Source organism: Calonectris borealis, chromosome 16, assembly GCF_964195595.1.
Source record: "Calonectris borealis chromosome 16, bCalBor7.hap1.2, whole genome shotgun sequence".
Classification (NCBI taxonomy): domain Eukaryota; kingdom Metazoa; phylum Chordata; class Aves; order Procellariiformes; family Procellariidae; genus Calonectris; species Calonectris borealis.
Window position 1 is genome coordinate 4,695,157 of NC_134327.1, and position 20,038 is coordinate 4,715,194.

General features: G+C 46.4%; 1 protein-coding gene across 3 annotated transcripts in view; it reads left to right on the plus strand.

Moving 5' to 3' along the window:
• HAPSTR1 (HUWE1 associated protein modifying stress responses) overlaps nt 1-17,636 on the plus strand; it is a 56,109-nt gene extending 38,473 nt beyond the window's left edge. Inside the window, exons 4-5 of one of the 3 annotated variants that reach the window (XM_075164944.1) lie at nt 9,179-9,256; nt 16,792-17,636. In XM_075164944.1, coding sequence (XP_075021045.1) covers nt 9,179-9,256; nt 16,792-16,925 — 212 coding nt within the window. In that variant the 3' untranslated portion in view covers nt 16,926-17,636. Of the gene's footprint in view, nt 1-9,178; nt 9,529-13,579; nt 13,675-16,791 lie in introns of those variants that run through there. The other 2 variants (XM_075164945.1, XM_075164940.1) reach the window with 2 other exon arrangements.
• The last annotated feature ends 2,402 nt before the right edge of the window (nt 17,637-20,038 follow it).

Below are 20,038 nucleotides of genomic sequence, written 5' to 3' on the forward strand. Positions count from 1 at the left end.
ATAAAGCTCCTGGCGGGGTTTTCATTTTTGCTGGCTGGGAGAAGAGAGGTGAATTGGCTGCTTGTCTCCCGCAGGGATGCTTTTGGGGCTGCTCAGCGTGTTCCTGCTGGCAGCGCCGCACAGCCTGACCTACCTACGGCCGTGACTCATCCGCCGCCTCCTCGGGGCAGGTGAGGATATCGGATGCGCTTCTGCAGCCTCCCGAGCTGTATCTATACCATGCGACGCCGCACGCAAAGCCCCTGTCACTTTTGCCAGCGTGTCTTGGGGCCACTTGGGTTTCCTTCGCTTCCTGCGCTGCTGCCCCAGCCTGGGCAGAGTCTTGCCAAAACCGCTGTTCATAAAGGAGAGATGAAGGCGTGCGCTGCTTGCGGGGCCAGGGCAGCTGTGGCAGCCTTGGGTTCGGTGCCAAAGTCTTTGCCCTGGCCTCCGGCGCGGGGATGGGGGATGCAGCAGCAGGCAGCGTGTGCTGGGGCTCCGGGGGTCAGCCCTCGGTGCGCTCGGCCGGAGGAGCTGCAGCCCGGCTGCTTGGCAGGCTGAGAGCTCGCGCTCTCATCGCCCAGGTTATTGCAAAAATAAATCTAGGCGCATGAAAATGAATGGCTAGTCTTGCTATGCTTTTCCTTAATTGCTTGTTTCCTACACGCTTGTACAGCACAAGCTAATTTTAAGTAAATTCATATAAAATTAAAGTCTTGTAGTGAAGCTTTTCCTGAAGAAGCCACTTTCATGTTAAGTGGGAGAATAGCAATGGCCAGTTCCAAAGTTGGACTCGGAGCTGCTCAGGGTTAATTCCCTGCACTGCCACAGGCTCCTTTCCTGCCCCCAGGCAAGTTGCTGAAATCACTGTGGGCTTTTGATGGAAGCCTGTGTGATTTGAGCGCCCGGATCCCTCAGATAGAGGAATTATCTGTGTTCCCACATATGCTTCAGTCGCTTGTCTGTAAAATGGGTGAAAGTGCAGCATTTGCCTTACAGATGTGATGAAGAACGCAAGAATGGTGATGAGGTGCTTGTATCTTGGGTGGTGTTTGCACAGTCTTCTCTCTCCCCTCACATCTCTCCTCTTGGCTGGACCACTCGGCCCCTGGGAAGGTGTCAACGTACAGCTCACGTGTGAGTATGCTTTGTTATCAAGGAGCTTTTTCAGTGATGCCAAGTTTGTGGTGTTTGAGTTGCAGGTGGGGAATGTGATCCCGGCTGGCGGGAGAGCGAGGCTCCTGGGCTGCGCTTCCGAGTCCCGGGAAAGTCACGGTTTGCCCGTCCCTCCCTTTGCCCCCCTGCTTTGCTCCCACAGCAGCATCCTGCACTCCTGCTGCATCAGCACCGCTGGCCATGCTGTGAACTGATTCAACTGAAAAACTTGCAAAAGCAGCTGATTTCTTAGAGGACGGTTCAGCTCAGAGTGGTGCTGAGCAATGGGAGCAGAGGTGGATGGGAAGAGCTATCGTGAGGCCACGTCTGCGATGCTAAGCCGAGTTTGTAGGGAGAGAGGGAGTTTTTTCCCTTTTCAGGCTGATAACATAAAGCACCAAAGTGCCACGTTTTTGGTTTTTTCTTTTTCTTGAATGTCTCACCAGAGGCACGTGTCTGATTGCATCAGCCCGCACCACCCACTGCATCACCAAGGATGTGCTGAGGGAGCACAGTGCTCCTTGAAATTTGCTGCTGTTTTAGAAATGTCTCTCTCTGGTTTATTTTCTTGTTGAGTAATATTTTTTGTTCTTTTATATATTTCAGTATTCTTAGTAATTTTGAAAAAGACTCATTGAGGAAAATAACATGCATGCAGAGGTGTGGGCTGCACATGAGAGAGAACGCTAAATCTTGAATAAGGCTGGGTCGGTGGGTAACTGTTCAAAAGTTCAGAAGGAGACCACAATGACACTGCATTCTCATATATTTAAAACTGTCCCAATAAAATTGCTGCTTAATGTGCTCAATCGATGCAGCAAAAGTCTGGTTCCTGAATTCATTACTCCCCAGCTGGGAAGATTGTTTCTAATTCCACGTGCTCTGTGTATGGATTTATTTTTCATGGGGTGAGGGTGGGAAATTTGCCTACTGTAACAAACCCAAACAATCAAAAATTAATTTGGTAGGGCAGGACGAGCACAGGACGGGCCCTGATTTGTGAGCATTTGTGTAAATGGAGCATGTGGGTCCTTAGGCTGAGCCCAGCACCAATGTCGGGATGTTCGGACTAATCCATCGTGTGGGCTGGAGTCAGGTTTGCTGGTTGGTTTGCTCTTTGGTTTCCTCATCTGGAGGAAGGGAAATGTTTAGAGTTTTGAGCATATGGATAAAGCTAAATCAAAATGATAAAGCATTTCATTTCAGAGTGAGGGCATCCGTACAAGAATAACTGTTCCAGAATAACTTATCACGTAGACAAACTTAAAAAAAAAAAAAAAAAAATCTATTTTAACCAGAAAAATGAAGGAGGTATAGAGCTCTGGGTGACAAGCACAGCTCCTGAAAACACATAAATCACAGATCACAATAGGTTCTTTAAGATCTATAGAGATGATAGTGCTGTTTTGGTAATGGCACATCATGATCCTATCTATACGTGCATATACTATATTTATAGTAATACATGTATATATTTCAATTTTATATATATATAAAAATCCAATTTACTGGTGTGGGCTTTAGTTAAGAAGAACTCTGACTTGTAATTTTTAGTAAAATTACATGATAGAAAGGAATGTCATTTATCAAAGAAACACTGCTGAATTTATGACAAGAACTGGGAGATAATGGGATTTCTGAGGCTGTACAGATGCTCTTCGCAGCGATTTGAGAAGACAGGATATGGGGGAACTTAACTGAAAATGAGTTCTCTTTTTTCCTGAGATTGTTATAAACCTAATCTATTTGCAACTCTTATTTTATGGACGCACACGGATTCTTATATGAATACTGAAATTTTTAGATCATTTATCATAACAAGTAGTTTTTGCCTGGAAAAGATCTCATGCTGCAGACCTCCATTACTAACAATATATTCTTTCACAGTGCCAGCCTTTAATTCTTTTTAGTCAAAGCTTTCTATCAAATTCCAAACTTGAATTAAAACTGCTGTTCTGGCATGTGAAACATTGCCTCATCACTCTGGAAATTTGTCGCATTTTTTTCCCCTTCTTTTTAATTAGACCATGTATAGAGCTGCCCCAGCCTAGTGCATGCTCAGGTTTTGATGTAAGTGCTCGCGGTCGTTTGGAAAGCACAACGGACACGTGACTGGGGAGGGTAGTTCATTTCTGTATAATTAGGCATAAAGGCTTGACGAGTCCTCCCGTGCTCTGCACGACCCCAGTGGACTTGCTGAGGAGCAGAAATGAGTATTTCTGCCTTCAGCCCAGGTCGGCATTAGGCTCTGCCCGTTTCGCAGCTGCATAGTGAGGTGGGGGGTCCCGGGTCGGGCAGCCGGGCAGCGGGGGGGTTTGTCCTGCTCCTCCCTGCCGGTGGGTTTGCTGAGGCTGCGGGGGGCTGAGGGATGGGCAAACCGTGTGGTCCTGGGGAGAGGCTGCGAAGCCGCTGGGCGCTGGGTGGCACCGACCCCCCCGCTGAGCAATATTGAACTCGGCTGCATTTTCGAGGAGCCTGAGCTGAGGTTAAGCATGCACGTGCTCATGTGCGTGACTGTGTGAGGAATATTGTCTGGGGCTGCATTTCTGTCAGTGCCGATGGCGTAGGTCGCGTGAAGCTTGCAGCGTGCCAGCTCCGTAACGGCATTCCCTGTGCAGGGAGCACGGGCCTCCTCAGGCTTGCCCTTACCTCGCAACCTTGGCGCTCTCTAAGGCAATCTACAGTGACCCAGGAGGGCTTTCGACTACTACAGGAGGATTCTGTCATTTCTTTGGGACTCTTTTCCAGCTGCAGAGCTCAGTCACTTCGCATGTTTTTCAGTTGGAGGCAGTGTCCTGTGTATGATCTGTCATTTTTTTTAATCCATTGCATCCTGCAAAGGTCTCAGCGGGAAGGTACAACAACACAGCCCAAAAATGTCCTCGCGTTGTTCATGTGTCCCCTTAGAGGAATAAACCCCAAAAGACCTCAGCCGTCCTCTGTTGCAAATGGCTCCGGCAGGCAGGCCGAGCAGCTGGCTCCCCAGGTACTCTCCGTGAAGCATCCTTTTCTTTTGTTCACTTGGAAGTTTTCCCACTGCCATTAACCTTCTTTTCGGTACCGTTAAGGACACCATCGTGCATGGGGCAGCTGGGGAGAGCGTTTAAGAATGGCCAGGAGGGGTTTCTCACCTGCAGGACCCCCAGCGCCCGCCTCGCTCAGGTGTCCAAGCCAGAAGGTGCCGCTTTGCACATCCAAACACCGCCTGCACCTTCTGCTTTGGGCTCCTGACTTCAGCCTCAGCCCTGGCAGTTTCTCCACGTCACACATGCTTCTTGCTGAGCGGAGTGGAGTCGATCGCACCCCAGGGCTGGCTTTGCTTCCAGTGACTGCTTGCCCTCTGCTTTAAAATATTTACTTCATTTACTGCTTCTGCAATGTATCCGTTTTGGCTGGGCTAGGAGCCCACATGCTATCGGAGTTTCTTCCTCTCAGAGGTAATTGCAGACCAAGGCTGAGTTATCCCTACCACCTCTTGGGAAAACTGCACAGCCTGAGCTACGAAAGCCTCTTACTAGCAGGCAACTTTTCCAGAGCCAATATAACTTCAGAGTCTTGTCTGAATCCTTCATATATTTTCAAGACTATCCTTGAAATATGGCCACCAGAGCTGCTCACAGCATTTAGCGATGGTATCTTGGATACTGGATGCCAAAATAGCACCATTTCCCTGCACTTGCTTGTTAATCTTCTATTTATGTAGCCCTGGATTGCTTCTCCCCTCTTAGTAACAGCATCACATGAGGAGTTTATGTGCGGCTGGCTCTGTACAAACCTCCCCATTTCCTTTTCTTAATGGCTGATGCCAAAACTGCTGTTGTCCATGTTATTAGCATGATCTGTGTACTTGGTCCTTAGACAGGCAATGTGCCACCTGCAGCTATTCAGAGCACTTTGCTCAAATAAACTGATATCACCCAGCTTTCCAGATCTGTTCCCGTCGTTAATGCTGTTCCTGGCACCAAATACTGCCACGCACAAACTGTGCCATAATGGTTTCGTGTGTTTCCCAGATAATTGAGTCAGGTACTGAATAGGGTTGGATCAAGGACAGAAACTATCTGGCTATTTGTCTGTTTATCCTGAGTACCTATCAGTTAACTACTTTTAAAATAACTTGGGTACCTTTATTTTGTATAAAACACTTTTAGACTGAAAATCTACTGCCCATGGAAGTCTGCTTCAGGCTTAGGTCTCTGCAAACAAAGTACTGATGCAACCAAAATACCTGGTTTAGTTGACATTTTCTTTTCCACGGTTGATGATGATGATATGCAGATTAGCTGACCTTTAGTTCCCAGATACCCCATTCACTTATAAGTATTGACTTATACTGAGCTTCATCCACAGTCCCCAGATGGATCTTGCTATATTTTTTGAATGTATTAGCAGTTGGCATGAACTGCTCAGCGCTCTCTTTTGGCAACTTGTCTTCACATTTGCTACGAAGCAATACAAACCTGCTTGTTTAGGCGTTTGTGTAACGAGAGTTTCTCATAAGAGAAGGGATTCTGGCCAGAGGTCCAGGGCCCAGCAGTACTGTGAAATACACTGTGAGTTAAAATATAACAACCCTGCCGGTGACAACCAGCAGCTTTAACTGGCCCCGACTCCGCGAGTGCTTCTGGGTGCTGGCTTGTGGCTCTGCTGGCTTGTGCCCCTGCCGGCTCCCTCCCTCCCCAGCGTGTCTAACCGGAGGCTGGCCCCGCTCAGCCGCCCTTCCCGGGGAGGGATGGCTCTGCCACCGGCTCGGGCCGTGTCTGTGCCTGCAGGCTCCCAGCTTAACCTCTCCGGGCTCTTTAATGGTGAAACAGCCCAGCTGCTCCTTAGGGTCTCCGATGGGCACAACTGAGATGCCAACCGATGATCTTAGAGGTCTTTTCCAACCTTAATGATTCTATGACTGGAAATTCTGCTGCAAATCATTGATAATTGCCCACAATTGTTCTGAAGTGGATCCGGATCTGAAATGAGGTTGTTTTGCATGTGGTCTGTTCTGTACTCACTGAAGCACCTACGGAGAGTTATTGCTTCTACAAATAGGAGGGACTGAAGTGGCCCGATTTTGGGTTTCTATATCAATACTAAAGAGGTTCTCCCAGCGAGAGCACAAATAATATTGGCTTTCCCCCTCCCCTGGGGTGTGCATCTCTTGGTTGCAGTGCTGGAGCGAGCCTCGGTGGGAGCCGAGCGAGCGGCTCGCCAGCTCCTGGGGCACTGCCTCCAAGCAGCCTGTGCCTAAAAAGAAAGAGCCACCTTGGCTGTAGGTGCAAAACCACTGTTACCCCCCAGCCAAGCCTGTAGCCATGCCCGGGCAGAGGCAAAGCCACTGGCCAGGTCAGCAGCGCTGGCACATACGTGCCGTGCATAGGCAGCCCTGCGGTGGAAACCCCGGCTGCTCAATGGCACCGCAGCCACCGCGACAAACACGGGTAGAAACTGCTCGCCCTCTGGGCACGGCCCAAACACAGGGAACGTTTGGCTTTATTTCTGCAGCACGTGCTGCTGCTGCTCTTTCTGAAGCTGGTTGCTTAAAAAGAGAGGGTACAACATAGCTTGTGGGGCTGTGCAGGGCAGTATCCCGGTCTTTTAGGAGGGATTTGGCTCAGTCGGTCCCTGCTGGGGATCTTCCACATGAGGATTGCTCAGTGTTGCCTTCAAATCGGGTAGTACCTGCCAGGGCCATCCCCTGGCATTTCTTACTGCTGAATCCCCCAACAAAGAGGCATATTCACATCAGTAGAAAAACAAAATGGGAAGAATTAACCCGAGAAACACAGGTGGGAAGGAAAAGGTGGTTTTTAGAGTCCTGCAGCTGCCGTAGAGCGCTCTGCTGACGTGTCAATCCCCTGCGATGCACAGCGTATGTCAAGGCGGCACCATTTAAAGGGATAACAGCAAATGATCTGAAAGGCTCTCTCCTTTTGTGTTCTTATTTCATCCCAGTGTATTACAGGATTTCGTTCAGGTTTTTCAGTGGTCTCCTGGGTAAGGCTTTATTACAGCAACAGTGCGGAGTTCTAGTTTTTAATAATGAGATCTATATAAATAAAACTGATTCTGCTGCCACCTGTAATGCTTCCTGCCTGAGAACACTCGAAAGCCTTTTGCAAACGTTGATTTCCCATTATTTGGGATAGGGAAGCACCTCCAGGTACTGCGCAGAGCATTGCAGCAGTGTGCGTTGTGTTGGCCAGCTGCCTGTAAAAGCCATACCTTTGAATCACGGGCTTCAAACAATTGAGGGTCTTTTTACGCCCAGAGTGAGTCATTAAAATAATTGCTTTTTTAGTTGTTTGATTTTTTCCTTTGTCATTCTGAGGTTTTAAAGCAGATGCCAGATAGTATGAGACTAACTTATGAGAGTTGAAGATGCTGTGAGGGGAGCTTCAGCCTCGGAGAAGACAGATGAAGGTTGGGAGGAGAGGATGGTTATGGTATTTCACAGATTATAACTTGATGTGCAAGGAGGTGAAGGATGCTGTGACCCAGCAGGCTGCAGTGCTGTCGAGGACAGGCATTTGGCTCAGAGCAGCGTCCTTGGCACCATAATATGGCTTTCCATATGGTGCTGCCCTGTGCTGGGTGAATCTATAGTCAGATACTCAGGCACAGGGTAAGGCCCCCAGGTATCCAGGCTCAATTTGGGCATCTATGTTGCCCTAAACTCCCCGTGCTTGGTCAGGCAGAGGAGGACGAGCTGAGTCCCCGGGACCCCGTCCTGCTCCTCCCCGGGGAGCTGGGGGGGTGCCTGGTGGGAAGGGGTGATGCTGTGCTGGGCGTGGAGCGGAGCCGGCAGCAGAGCCGGGACGGCACGTGTGGCACTGGCAAGAGAAATCAGCAATGGCGATGAACCGAGTAAAGGTATCACGGGTTTCCTAGAACCGTGCTTTGTATGGCCCTGGTTGTCAGGATTTGCACTGTATTGACGTGGGTTTTCAAAGGGATGAGGACTGGGTTGTACAGCAACGGCTGTCACTTTACTTGGCTGAGCTGCCATGCCCCCTCCTTGCAGGGTAACATTAAAATGAAGATTGTATAGCGGAGAGTGCGGCATAATTGGCTGGAGACAATGTATGTGCTGTGCTGTTCTGTACAATATTGATTGCTCCTTGTCCAAATATATGTATCTAAAATCAGTCCATTAAGCGGCAGCCCCCTTGGGCCGATGCCAATCTTCTCACGCTGCAGTGGCTGTCGCTTCATCTTGGCCGTACTACAAGTCCTGCGCGCGATCTGCCGGCACGCCGCAGCCCGGCACGCGGGGGGCCTGCGGCCACGAGGGGTCAGCGCCCATCGTGGGCCCCTGCCGCCGCCTTTGTGGGTGAATCTTCTTTGCTCTGCCGGGGATCTCCCTCCTGGCGCTGGTGGTATCAACCGCACAGGGACGTGTAGCACTAGTGCCGGCTGCCGCGTGGTCTTTGGGGCTTGTGTGAGGCTGCAGCTAAATCCCAAAGGAAAACTCTGTTGTTTTTTTTTTTTTAGGCAGGTGAATTAAGGGGAAAACCCATCGTGGCTTGGCAGAGCCCGGCCAGCAGCCATGCTAACGCAGAGATGAGTCCTGGGGGCTGGCAACATGAGCAGGAGTGACGCAGATGCTGTCGGGGCACGGCTACGTCACAGCACGCTGCACAGCCACCTCGGCTGGTTTGAGATGGTAAAACCAGTCGTGCGGCTGCTGGGCAGGGTAGCTGCAGCTCAGTCATGCTGGAGCTGCGTCACATGTGGTGCTGCGCTGGCCTGCCTGCTGCCACCCACCCACCCACGGCCACGCGCCGTGTCTGCTCCCCTCCTGGGCTCCCGCCGAGCCCGTGGGATTAACAGCAACACAGCTCACACAGGCTCGGTGGTGGCCACTGAAGTGCCTCGCTCTGGTTTTTTCATTACTTTTTACCACTTAGAAGCTCCTAAATCTCTGCATTCAGGGAAAAGCGGTGCTGCTTTTCCACCGGTGCAGAAGGGGTGCAAAAGAAGGAAGGTCCATGCTGCTTTTCTCCAACCTTCACCCCCAGTCTAACTTAAATCTCTGCTTCTTACTCAGCAGACTGGAACACATTACAGCCATCCCCAAGCAGAAGTTTTCAGGCTGAACACAGGACACGTTACCAGGTTACCGGCACCGGTACGTACAGCGTGCACCAACAGGCACGCTCGACGGATGCGGCTTGGGGCTGTTTGTGCTGCTGCAGGGTTTATGGCGTGCTGCAGAGCGGAGGGGCTCAGCTGCAGAGCTTGCTGCGCCCGGCGGCACCAGCTTCACGCTGTAATGCAAAGCCACTCGATGCTGCATGCTGCAGCTATTTGGAACTGAGGTCCGTGTATTCCTACGTCTTATATATATACGTACACATATATAAATGGGAATCATTCCTCTGTTAAATCTAAGTAAACAGTTTCTTTCCTCCTGCAAATAATTAGTGTCCTAGCAGATCCCATAATAAATTAATCTTCTTTATCATCCAGTTAATCGGTTCCACAAAACCAGTGAGCAGTGAAATCTTCTGACCTATTGATTGATGTATAATGCTGTATTAGTAGATAGCGGATTACAAGAGCCGCTGTGCGCTTTGGTGCTGCTGCTGAATTTGTGCCACAGGGAGCTCTGTCAGGGTTAGTGCCTTAGCACGTAAGAGCAGTGTGTAAGGGTCTGGGGGAGAAGCACTTTCTGTGGAGCTAAAGCTCAAACAGAAAAGAAAAAAGTGTGTCTGCTGTTTTCCTCGCCCCACACCATCCGTTTTAGATAGAGAAGAGCAATATGCTGTGATGTGACAGACTGCTAAAATCAACAGCTGAACTTTTAGATAATACAGAGATGACGAAGAGGCTTGATTATTGACTCTCGCAGAGCTGCTGGTGGCAGTAATGGATGTTGGGATGGGGCTTTGGGTTCATCTCACCTGAGGTTTGGCATTTGTTCCAGGAGATGGGACGGCCGTCCCCCTGGGCTCACCCTGCAGGAAGCAGAGAGCGAGGTGCACATCTGGGTTGTTATTCAGCCCATCTCAGATGTTCCTTTGTACTTTGAAGGATGCAGTGTGTGGGCTGTGGGCATTTAACACTTCAAATTAATGTTGGATATTTAGGTGGGATGCATGTGTGCTTAGGTACGCAATCGATTTTTCACGTCCCTGCCTGTGATCTGCTGACGTGAAAGGCTTAGTTATACACGGTGCTTGTTTTGGCTACAAATAATGCTTTGGGGCTACCCAAAATTATCTTGTTTTAATACAGCAGTTGGCAATAGCTGAAACTCCTCAAGCTACTTTTTTTCCAAGACAGTATGGGGAAGGAGAAAAAGCAGAAAAGGAAACAGATAAAATAAAATATCCCTGTGGTATTTTTTTCTATTAGAAACCTACCAAAAGTTGCAGTGGTATGTTGAGATAAAGGGCTGAGCCCTTGATGTCGTCAGAGGGAAACAGCACAGAAAACTCTATTAATCCCTCTGTATTGCATCGACCTTTTATTCGCTCCCATCTTTTTCCTCGTTCCTGTGATGTTTGTGTGCTGCACGGTGTCACGTCAGCCTGCGGGGCAGGGTGGGCAGTGCAAGTCCCAGCGCTTGATTTCAGTTCAGGTGTTTGAGGCACACAAGTAACACATGGAGGAGGAAAAAAAGCCTGATAACTTCTGAAACCCTCAGCAATGTGTGACATTGTCAGAGACGGAATATAGGGAAGAAAACATTTATTCCCTTTTTAAATGGGAAAGAACAACAACTTTACTTCTTGCTTTCTCATGGTAAGTAATGGATGGAGAAGGTCCTCAGGGACAACATTTTGTGTGTGTTGAGACAAGTTGCAAGAACTAGAAACTTTTGCGAATTCTGGCGCAGTACAAGGAAAAAAGCTGGAATGGAGATAGAAAAACGTGTTAATCCTCACCGCTGTTTGGCCACTGAGACTCAGGCACGGTGCTTTGTGCTGACAAGAGCTGACCTTCCCAGGAGCAGCAGCACTACCGAACGCCCCTCAAAGTAAAGTGGAAAGGAAAGGTGAGCTAGAAAATGTTGATTCCTTTGACTAACATGAGTTTTTGTTAGGGCTGTTTTTGGCTGAGGGTCTTAATTCACCACGTTGCTCTGCAGGAGGGATCCTCACATGCAGGAGCCATTCGTGTAGAAAAAGCGTCTCTTCCCAATTCTACCCAGTAACTTTCACAACAAAATAAGGCCTGGTTTTTAAAAGCTTAAAATGAGGAGAGCATCAAATAGCAATTCGAATAATAAATAAATGCTATCTCATCTAATGAGAAATTACAGAGAATAGAGCTGGACTCTCTTCAGAGCTGCACAGCGAAGGACAAGGGGCCGTGAGCAGTTTGCAAGTGAAATTCTGGTTTGATAGGAAGAACATTCTCACTGTGAGGGTGGTCAGACATTGCCACAGGGGCCCGGGGAGGTGGTGCCACCTCTGTCCTTGGAGACACTCAAAGCTTAACTGGCCACAGCCCTGAGCAACCTGATCTGATGTTTCAGTTGGCCCCACTGTGAGCAGGGGTTGGGGTGGGGACCTCCTGCCAACCTCAACCGTTCTCTGCTTCTGTGATTTACAGGAGCAAATTCTCTGTTATTGTTAAGCTATCATTTTATAGATCTATTTTTATCATGAAAATGCATTGCTTCATAAGCAGTGATATCTCTGAGCATTCATTATTCAGAAAAAGTTTGTCTTCCAATTACACAAGATCATAAGAAGAAAAGTGACGGTTTGTCAGAACTGCAGAGCTAAAATAAGCTGCAGCAAGCACATTTCCTTGGCATGGAGCTGGTGTCTCTAATTAGAAAAGCCCTGGAGAGTTGATCTACTTGGGTAGTGAGACCTATTGCTTCCTCCTGCAGCATGCGAGGTGGCTGGAGCTGAGCATCTCAGAAAAAAGGCCTGGAGGCTGGGCTTCAGATAATGAATATCTCTTATTTGGGAACTTTATACATATATGAATTTCCCAAACATTAGGTGTGCTCCTGTCAAATGGCTGAACTGCAGCAGGGCTGGGAATTGACTTAGAGATGTAAATTCTTTTAGTTAATAAAAAAAAAAAGGGCTGAAAGTCCTAATCTCTGGAAAGCAGTTGCTGCAGAGAATGGAGTAAGTTACTGTACCATCTAGCTGGGTGAAAGACGTGTCCTCAAGAGGCATGAAGAATAGCAGTTGCTCAGAAGTGCCCACGACTGGACTGGTTTCTAGTTTGGGGAAACCATACCTCCACCCTTTCAGATGTATCAGCAGTAGGAGGGGAAGAGGTTGTGCTAATTAGCTGAAACAAGCCTCTTCTGGGCCGATAACCTCACCCACGCTGCTAAACAGATAGCTTCAATATTTACTGGAATATGAAGGTTATCTTCTGCTCTCATGCTAATGCTCTCCAGAGCAGGGGCAGCAACTAATCAGAGTTACAGCAATCAGTCAGGTTTTCCTTGACACACGATGAGGTTAATTATTTTGCAGTTCGCTCCACGTTCTTGTTAGCCACGGTGATGTTTATTCTGGGAGGCTTTTCTGCCTGAGGTGGTACAAGGGTTTTAATTTCAGACAGGAGCTTACCAAGTTGGGTGTTTGGCCTGGCCTCCAAATCTCAAGAGTTTCTGTGAAGCCCCGCTCAGCTTTATCAGACTTCATCAGTCCCAGTTCCTCTTCTGAGACATCTACCACATATAACAGTTTTGATATGGATGTACTAAAGTCGACTGACGAATGCCATTGGACACAAATAGCTTGATTTACTAGTGATTTGAACTAAACTCCTTGATTTAAAAGCAAAAGCCTTATCTGACTTGGACAAGATGCTCCACTTTATCTTCTCCCCAGCAAAACTTCTAAACCTGACTCCAGCTGAGCAGATCATGAGCTGAAGATACATGAATGCATCGCTAAGGCATGCAGCTGGTGAAGAAGGGGCTGAGTGCTTTGTTGCTGCAATGGCTCTCGTTCGGGTTCTGGGAAAGCTCGGGTTTTGCCATGCCATGTCCAACACGTGCTGATGTACCTCGGCTGGCGTAACGGTGCTGCTCTCTGGGACTTCAGAACACCTTCCTGGTGCGGTGGGCAGCTCTCAAACACTCAAGCATTTAGCAGATTAGCATTGGCTTAGAGCTCATGCTTACTTAAGAAGCACTTACTGAGTTATTAGTCAGTGTGAAAAGCTTGGCAGGACTCTCCAGGCTTCAGGCAGCTGAGAGTTTACTCTCCGATGGATGCTCTTCTGCCCGGTCACACCTGGGTAGAGCCAATGTTAACTTACCTCATTTTAATATTTGCAGTTACTTAAGCATATCTTCTTCTTAATAACAGATTCTTACATCTGGATTGCCAAAAATTTGCACCTTGCCCATGTCAGGCTCTGCAAATAATATAAAAAGTGATGCTGTAGGGTTTTTTTTTTTTGTCTCTACTGTCAATTTACCGATTTCCTTTGAAAGCTACAAGAAATATTTTTATTATGGCAGGAAAACTCCCTGGAAATGTGCAACTGAATCTTCAAACCTCATGGTGCTGCTGCTGCAGAGACTTGTGTGGCTGTGGCTGACTTTGATTCCCTGAGAGCCTGTCTCATGCTTCTGTCCCCTAATGCAGCTGGTAGCATTAAGTCATGCAGTTAATCAAGCGAAAGAAATTGCTTCTCCTTATCCAAAGACCTGATGACTTTATCCGACAGGGAGGGTCTCTAACAGAATGAGACAAGGAGAAGTAGATGAGATAAGAAACATCCCCAGGATTCAATACGCAGTGGGGTAGGAGCACTTTTAAGGGCTTCAAATTTGGAATAGAAAAACATCCTGAATAATCTATTGATAAAAACAGCCCTCTGGCTGGCTCTTTCTTATTGCATTTTTGTGTATTAAGAAACCAAAGATCAAGAATAAATTAAGACTAGGTAATGATACACAAAATTGTTAATTTAAATGTGGAGAGTGAGCTCAGCTTGTCAGCAGGCTCTTCAGGCACTCGACTACAGCACGGAGCACAGTAACTCCATATAGAGGAGGCAGCTGACAAAGATGGGTGCAAAGTCCCATATTATCTATGTGTGCATGGGTTTCTGCATATTATTTCCATCAGTGATAATAAGGAATTAAAACATAATTCACTAATGCATGAAAAGAAAGGTCTTCACAGGGTTGGGTACATGCAGGTAATGGTTATCCTGCTAAAATTAACTCAATTACAGGAGGCTCAGGAGGGAGCATAATCATAGAATCATAGAGTGGTGTGGGTTGGAAGGGACCTTTAGAGCTCATCTAGTCCAACCCCCCCTGCCATGGGCAGGGACATCTTCAACTAGACCAGGTTGCTCAGAGCCCCGTCCAACCTGACCTGGAATGTTTGCAGGGATGGGGCACCTACCACCTCTCTGGGCAACCTGTTCCAGTGTTTCACCACTCTCTTTGTAAAAACTTTGTTCCTTATATCTAGTCTAAATCTACTCTCTTTTAGTTTAAAACCATTCGCCTTTGTCCTATTGCAACAGGCCCTGCTAAAACATTTGTCCCCATCTTTCTTATAAGCCCCCTTTAAGTACTGAAAGGCAGCAAATAATCCTTCCTTTTCTTGCTGCCCATTATGGCTGATCTGTGCAAAACCAATTCGACTATTACATTATTCCTACTAAAATAAACTAAAACCATTTACAAGTATCCTTGCAGGATTTGCCACAAGTAGATGCCTGAGTGCTGCGTGGCTTCCAGTGCTGTTGAGTTTAATTTGCACTCTCCCCATTACCTGCCCACTTTGCTATATGGAGCTATTCTCTCTGATACATGGTATTTCTGCATTACTGGAGAACAGCAACAGGCAGAATGGGGCACGCGCCCTCCGCGGAGGGAATGACAGTGTGCTCTTCTTATTCTTAGACTTTAAGAGATGGTCCCTTAAGAAGCCTTACATGGATGGCAAGCAAAACTGCGCCTGGTTCACACGAGACAGGCCCCAGTCTGATCTCTGCTGTGCTCTCATTTTTAACAACTCTGCTACAGTGAAATGGTTCTAAGGTTTTGCTAGTAAGGATGCAACAGAAATCTCTCCCACTGGGAGCAGAAGCGCTGCATAGGAGTTTGCCTCCTGCACCGGGGCTGTTTGAAGTTTGGCTGTCTTGTAAAGATCTGTTGGTTTTGTTCTCAGAGTTACGTACAGGCAAATAAAAAAGGTAAAAAATAAAGTATTTTCAACAGATGATGGGGTTCTTTGGAGCAGTAAGTCCCCCGGGGAAGCGGAGAAACAGAAATCACGTTCCTTTTATGTGTGCTGCACCACAGAAGGTATAAAAACATACAAGTGTTTTACATGCCCAGGTTCATCTTTTGCTTTAGATTTTGGTGAACATAATGTTAGTACTAAAAGTTAATGAAGATTGTGTGGAGTAAGGGGCTGCAGGCTAAACATGGACTAACATATTGATAAATGAGAGTTTTATGGGAAATTGCATAGCATTTTTTCTGGCAGATGTTTACACATCTTCCTCTTCATGTAGACAAGATCTTACTTGCAATCAGCTAATAAAGCCATTGTACACCAGTCTGGAGTAACTAGCAGAGCAATTGTAAAAGAAGCACCATTTTAGGGATAATCTATTTGGTTTTACTGGATTGTATTTACTCACTTGGGTCAAGGAAAAACAAGTTTTTACTCCTTGAAAAGAATATATCTTGCTAGACAAAAGAAAATGCTTGATTGTTGGTGAGACACTAGTGAAACTATTGGATTTAAATATCTGGAACCTCAAACGGCAAGTTGTAGATTCAGCTGCTGAAGAAATGGAAACAAGAGCCAGGAATGCTTTCAGCAGCGAAGTACCACACCGACGTGCCTTGGGCCTCCAGCTGGGTACCTCTCTGATAACAAAGCTGGTAAAGGTCTATGAGAAATGCCAGAATGTAGAGTAAGGAGGGCTCCTCAGTCACATCCTCGCCCTGGTCGTTCTGGCTGGGATGGTTTAGAGCATCTCAGCAGGTTGCTGTTTGGTTGTCCAATGCTTCTTGAAGCAAAAAGAAATGAATCTGAATTTATCATAGTGTGTGACATTGAGAGCAGCTAGAGCTGCGCAGTGCTGTGGGTGTCATGCAGGATGTTATGCCGGCAGCCTGGAATTTATTGCCCACGTTTTGTCACATGTTAGAAGCCAACTGAAGATGAGCTGGCACCATGTGAAGCGGCGTGTTGGCCAGGTAATCCATTTAGCATGTGTTTAAGCTGTTGTGGGATGATCCTTCTTGGTCTGGGCTGAACACCGTACTCTGAGATTACACCAGGTCCGGTTCGTTTAGCGAGAGATTGGGTATCTGCACTCTGTAATGTGTCATGTCCTCCTCGAAGGACTACCAGGGCCCTCGTTTACATTACTTGACAACCTCTGTCGCATTTGTTTTTGTAACAAATTTCTTTTTTTTTTTTGCTCAAGGTAAGCCCACACTAAAAAGAATTGATTTGGAGCTCCCCAAAGCCCAGCGCTACTTGCAGCCGTTGATGTTTCAGGCTCATCTCTCTCGTCCCCTGTAATTACTACAGAAAGCAGATGTGACAATGGTTAACATCAGGATTAATAAAAAACCCCAACAAAACACAAAGAGACATTGCAGCAGGCTTTGGCTAGAAATGTGACAGGTCCTTACGAAGAATTTCCCTGTGAGTTCATAAATGCTGACTTTCTTCTTTCTCCTTGCAGTTTCTCACTCCATGTTCACGGTGGCTTTCCATCCCCTGGTGATGAGCCGAGGCGCAGGAAATCCAGCTAACTGCCGTGTCCCACACGGTCCCTCCCCAGAGCATTCCTCCCAGGCAGACTGGGAATCACCTTGATACTGGGATTGTTACTGTTTTCCTCTCGGTTGGTGCCTTTTATACCTGTTCATTGCCCGTTCTGTTCAACTGCGAAAATGGTAAGATTCAAGCAATTGTGCTGTTACTTTTTTTTTTTGGATTGCTCTCTTGCTCCTGGGCTGTTCCTCATTTATTTCTTTGGACTATATCCAACATTCAAGATGAGTGCTGTCTTTGCCCTAAATACAGTGGTTTAAGAGACGTTCTGTGGGCTGTGCTCACTCCTGCCCTGTTGGACTGATCAAAGGTTTTTCTTTCCTTGTATGAGTCCAACACCATCAACCACAAGTGCTCTGACCGTGGAGAACATAAAAGTGATTGTAGGAATAGCTGGCTCCTGTGCTGCGACCGCGATCCACTTTGTCATCCTTCCTTTGCTGGCTGACTTCAGCCAAAAAGGCACCTGGGAGAAATTTGATGTTTACGTAAAGCACGCCTCGCCGTTCCAGCACAACCTCTGGGCAACGCTGGTCATCATTTTCGCAGTATTTTCTATAAACACTTTCACGATATTGCATATAAAACACCTTATATGTAAATGGATGGTCACATTATATAACTGATGCATAAAGAAAGTAGTCATTGTCAATGCCCAGGAAAAACCATAATTTACTGCTAAGAATAGAAGTGTGACACCTCATGACTTACTAACTGCTCAGGGTGTATTGCGTTGACTTCAAGCCTATTAATTTTAAGTCATAACCTATTTTTGGCCTTAAGAGAGTTTTGCAAACAGAAGGCTATGTTGCACTGTATCCATAGGGTAAATATTTCAGTAATAACGTAAAATATGTTGTAATCAGATGTAATCAGATGGTTAGGAATTTACTTCAGAGAACCCGACCTGCTCATCAGCTTGCTAAGGACTCTCCCCCCAAATCTGTGGGAATTCAGGGACAGTTTGAGGGAATTTTCAAGAAAATTTTTTGCATCTAGATAATTGGATATTATTAATATTAAATTGATCTATGGAGGATAAATAAGCATACCATGATAATAAGTTATCCTATATCACAAATACACAAATACACAAATACATCTACAGGCTATTTGGTGACTAAGTGGGCTTTCTGTCCTCTGTCCTGGGACAGCCCCAGGTAATTTATTTTCCTGAATTTTCTCTTTACAACTGTTTTCCATCCACCTTATTTATTAACATAACTAAAGCAAAGTTCAGTCTAGGCTGCTACAACGGCTACTCATACTTGCAAAGCTTTTACCGGTAGCATTGTCACGTTAGTGATACTACCCTTGTATCTCTAAAGATTATCTTACAGTATTTCTTTTATTACGTAATAAACTCAGGCTGTCTAAGGCAGATATGATTAAACCTGTGTGCTAGGCAATTTGTCTTCTGCGGATTGCGTGTAACAAGCATGCAGTAAACTGCTAAACCAGCACGAGCCACAAGCACAATCTAATTTAAGAGAAGAAGGGACAAAGGATGAGCGTTTGCAATACAGCTGCAAGCAGAGGGGAGGGGACCTGGCCAGGTCAGCTCCTTGTTCTGGGAGCACAGCGGTGGCTGCTCCCTCTGCCAGACTTTGAGGTTATCTCTTTAAGGAAGGATGCTTTTCCAAAGTAGTCAACTCCTTTCTCTGCCTGTGCCCGTCATTCCAGTCAAACCATTCCTGCTCTTGAGCTCCGTTCCCGGCTTGCTGTTACTGTGCTGTTGCTGGGTGGCAGTGGCCCTCCAGATTAGGAGTAAGAGCAGAGTCTGGATGTAACCTTTGCTTTTCTTTAACATTTACAGATGCCAGATACAAAACAGAAATTTTCAAAGGGTTTTAGCCAAAACACCAGCCTGAGATCTCCCCTCAGCTCCAATAAGAGTCTCCTGTGTTGAAGTTTGGGTTGCTTGAGGATGATTGCATGGGCATTGGTGTAGCAAAAAAGCATCAGGATGAGTGAAGAATTAGTAACAAATTGTTCCAGGATTGGTGGAATTAGTGAACCCTGTTGCTTCTGGATTTATTTTTCCTTACATCCTTGCAGTATTCCTTAGTTAGGTATTGATGTTTCTTTGACCCCTCCATGCAATACCTGTAAGCCCTCTCTATATCCCCACGTATCCTTCTATATTCCCTCTCTCTCCCTGTGCCCAGCCATGCAACTTTTCACATCCACTATCCATTTCTGTGGAATGAGGTGAATAGGTCTCACACTGCATTGCTACTGCCTTTCAAAGCGGGGGCATTTGTTGGAGTCCTTCCTGGCCAGAGATTGTATGACTTTAACATCTCCGAAACCATTATCTCTTCATTAATTTAAGTTGAAATTGGCGAGCAGGCTCAAAACTTATCAGAGTGGACAAACAGGCAGGCAGCCCAAGTACACCGACTTCACTGTCTTGGGAAATGAGGCTAAAAATAATAGTATATTTATTTCTGGAAGAATGAAATTGGGTTTTATCTACTAATCTCTTTAGGTAATAAGGGTAATGGAAATGAGATTACACTGGCTGATTTATTATTCCTGGTGGTTATTAATTATTGGGTTTTTCTTTTGAGTAATTAAAAATAATTTTTCCTGCTTTAAGTGAGTGCACTAGATCTCATTAATCTGAAGTTTTTAAAATGTATTCTTAACCTGGAAACCCAAAGAAAATGCTAGTTTTCCTTATAACTATTCATTTGCAGTGTAAGACCATGAAGCTAATCTTACGAAGACTTCTTTGAAGCTTTCCATGTTTCTGTGAGCGTGTAAGTCCTATTTACGCCTTGGCTGTTTGTTTGCATTTTGGTTCTGCCTTCTTCCATTTCTATCCTTTACAGATCTGGAGTCCTCAGCAGAATCAGTCATGGCGAATTTTAAGCACACAGATATAAAATAAAAACTGGATTTTTTTTAACCATAAACTTAAGTTTCCCTAAGAAAGACCTTAAAAGGGAGACATAAGTGGTTGTGGCGATTTTAGGTGGTAGCCCAGCTTCTTGCTCCAAGTGAATATTGGGAGGCAGTTTTCTGCCATGCAAGAGCTAGCCGAGCCAGAAAGCTGCTATGGGTTACTGCTGACATAAGTGGAGTCCGACAGCAGCAGGATGATGGCTTTTAAAAATAGGACTTCTTGCCATTTTGTATTCTTGTCAGTG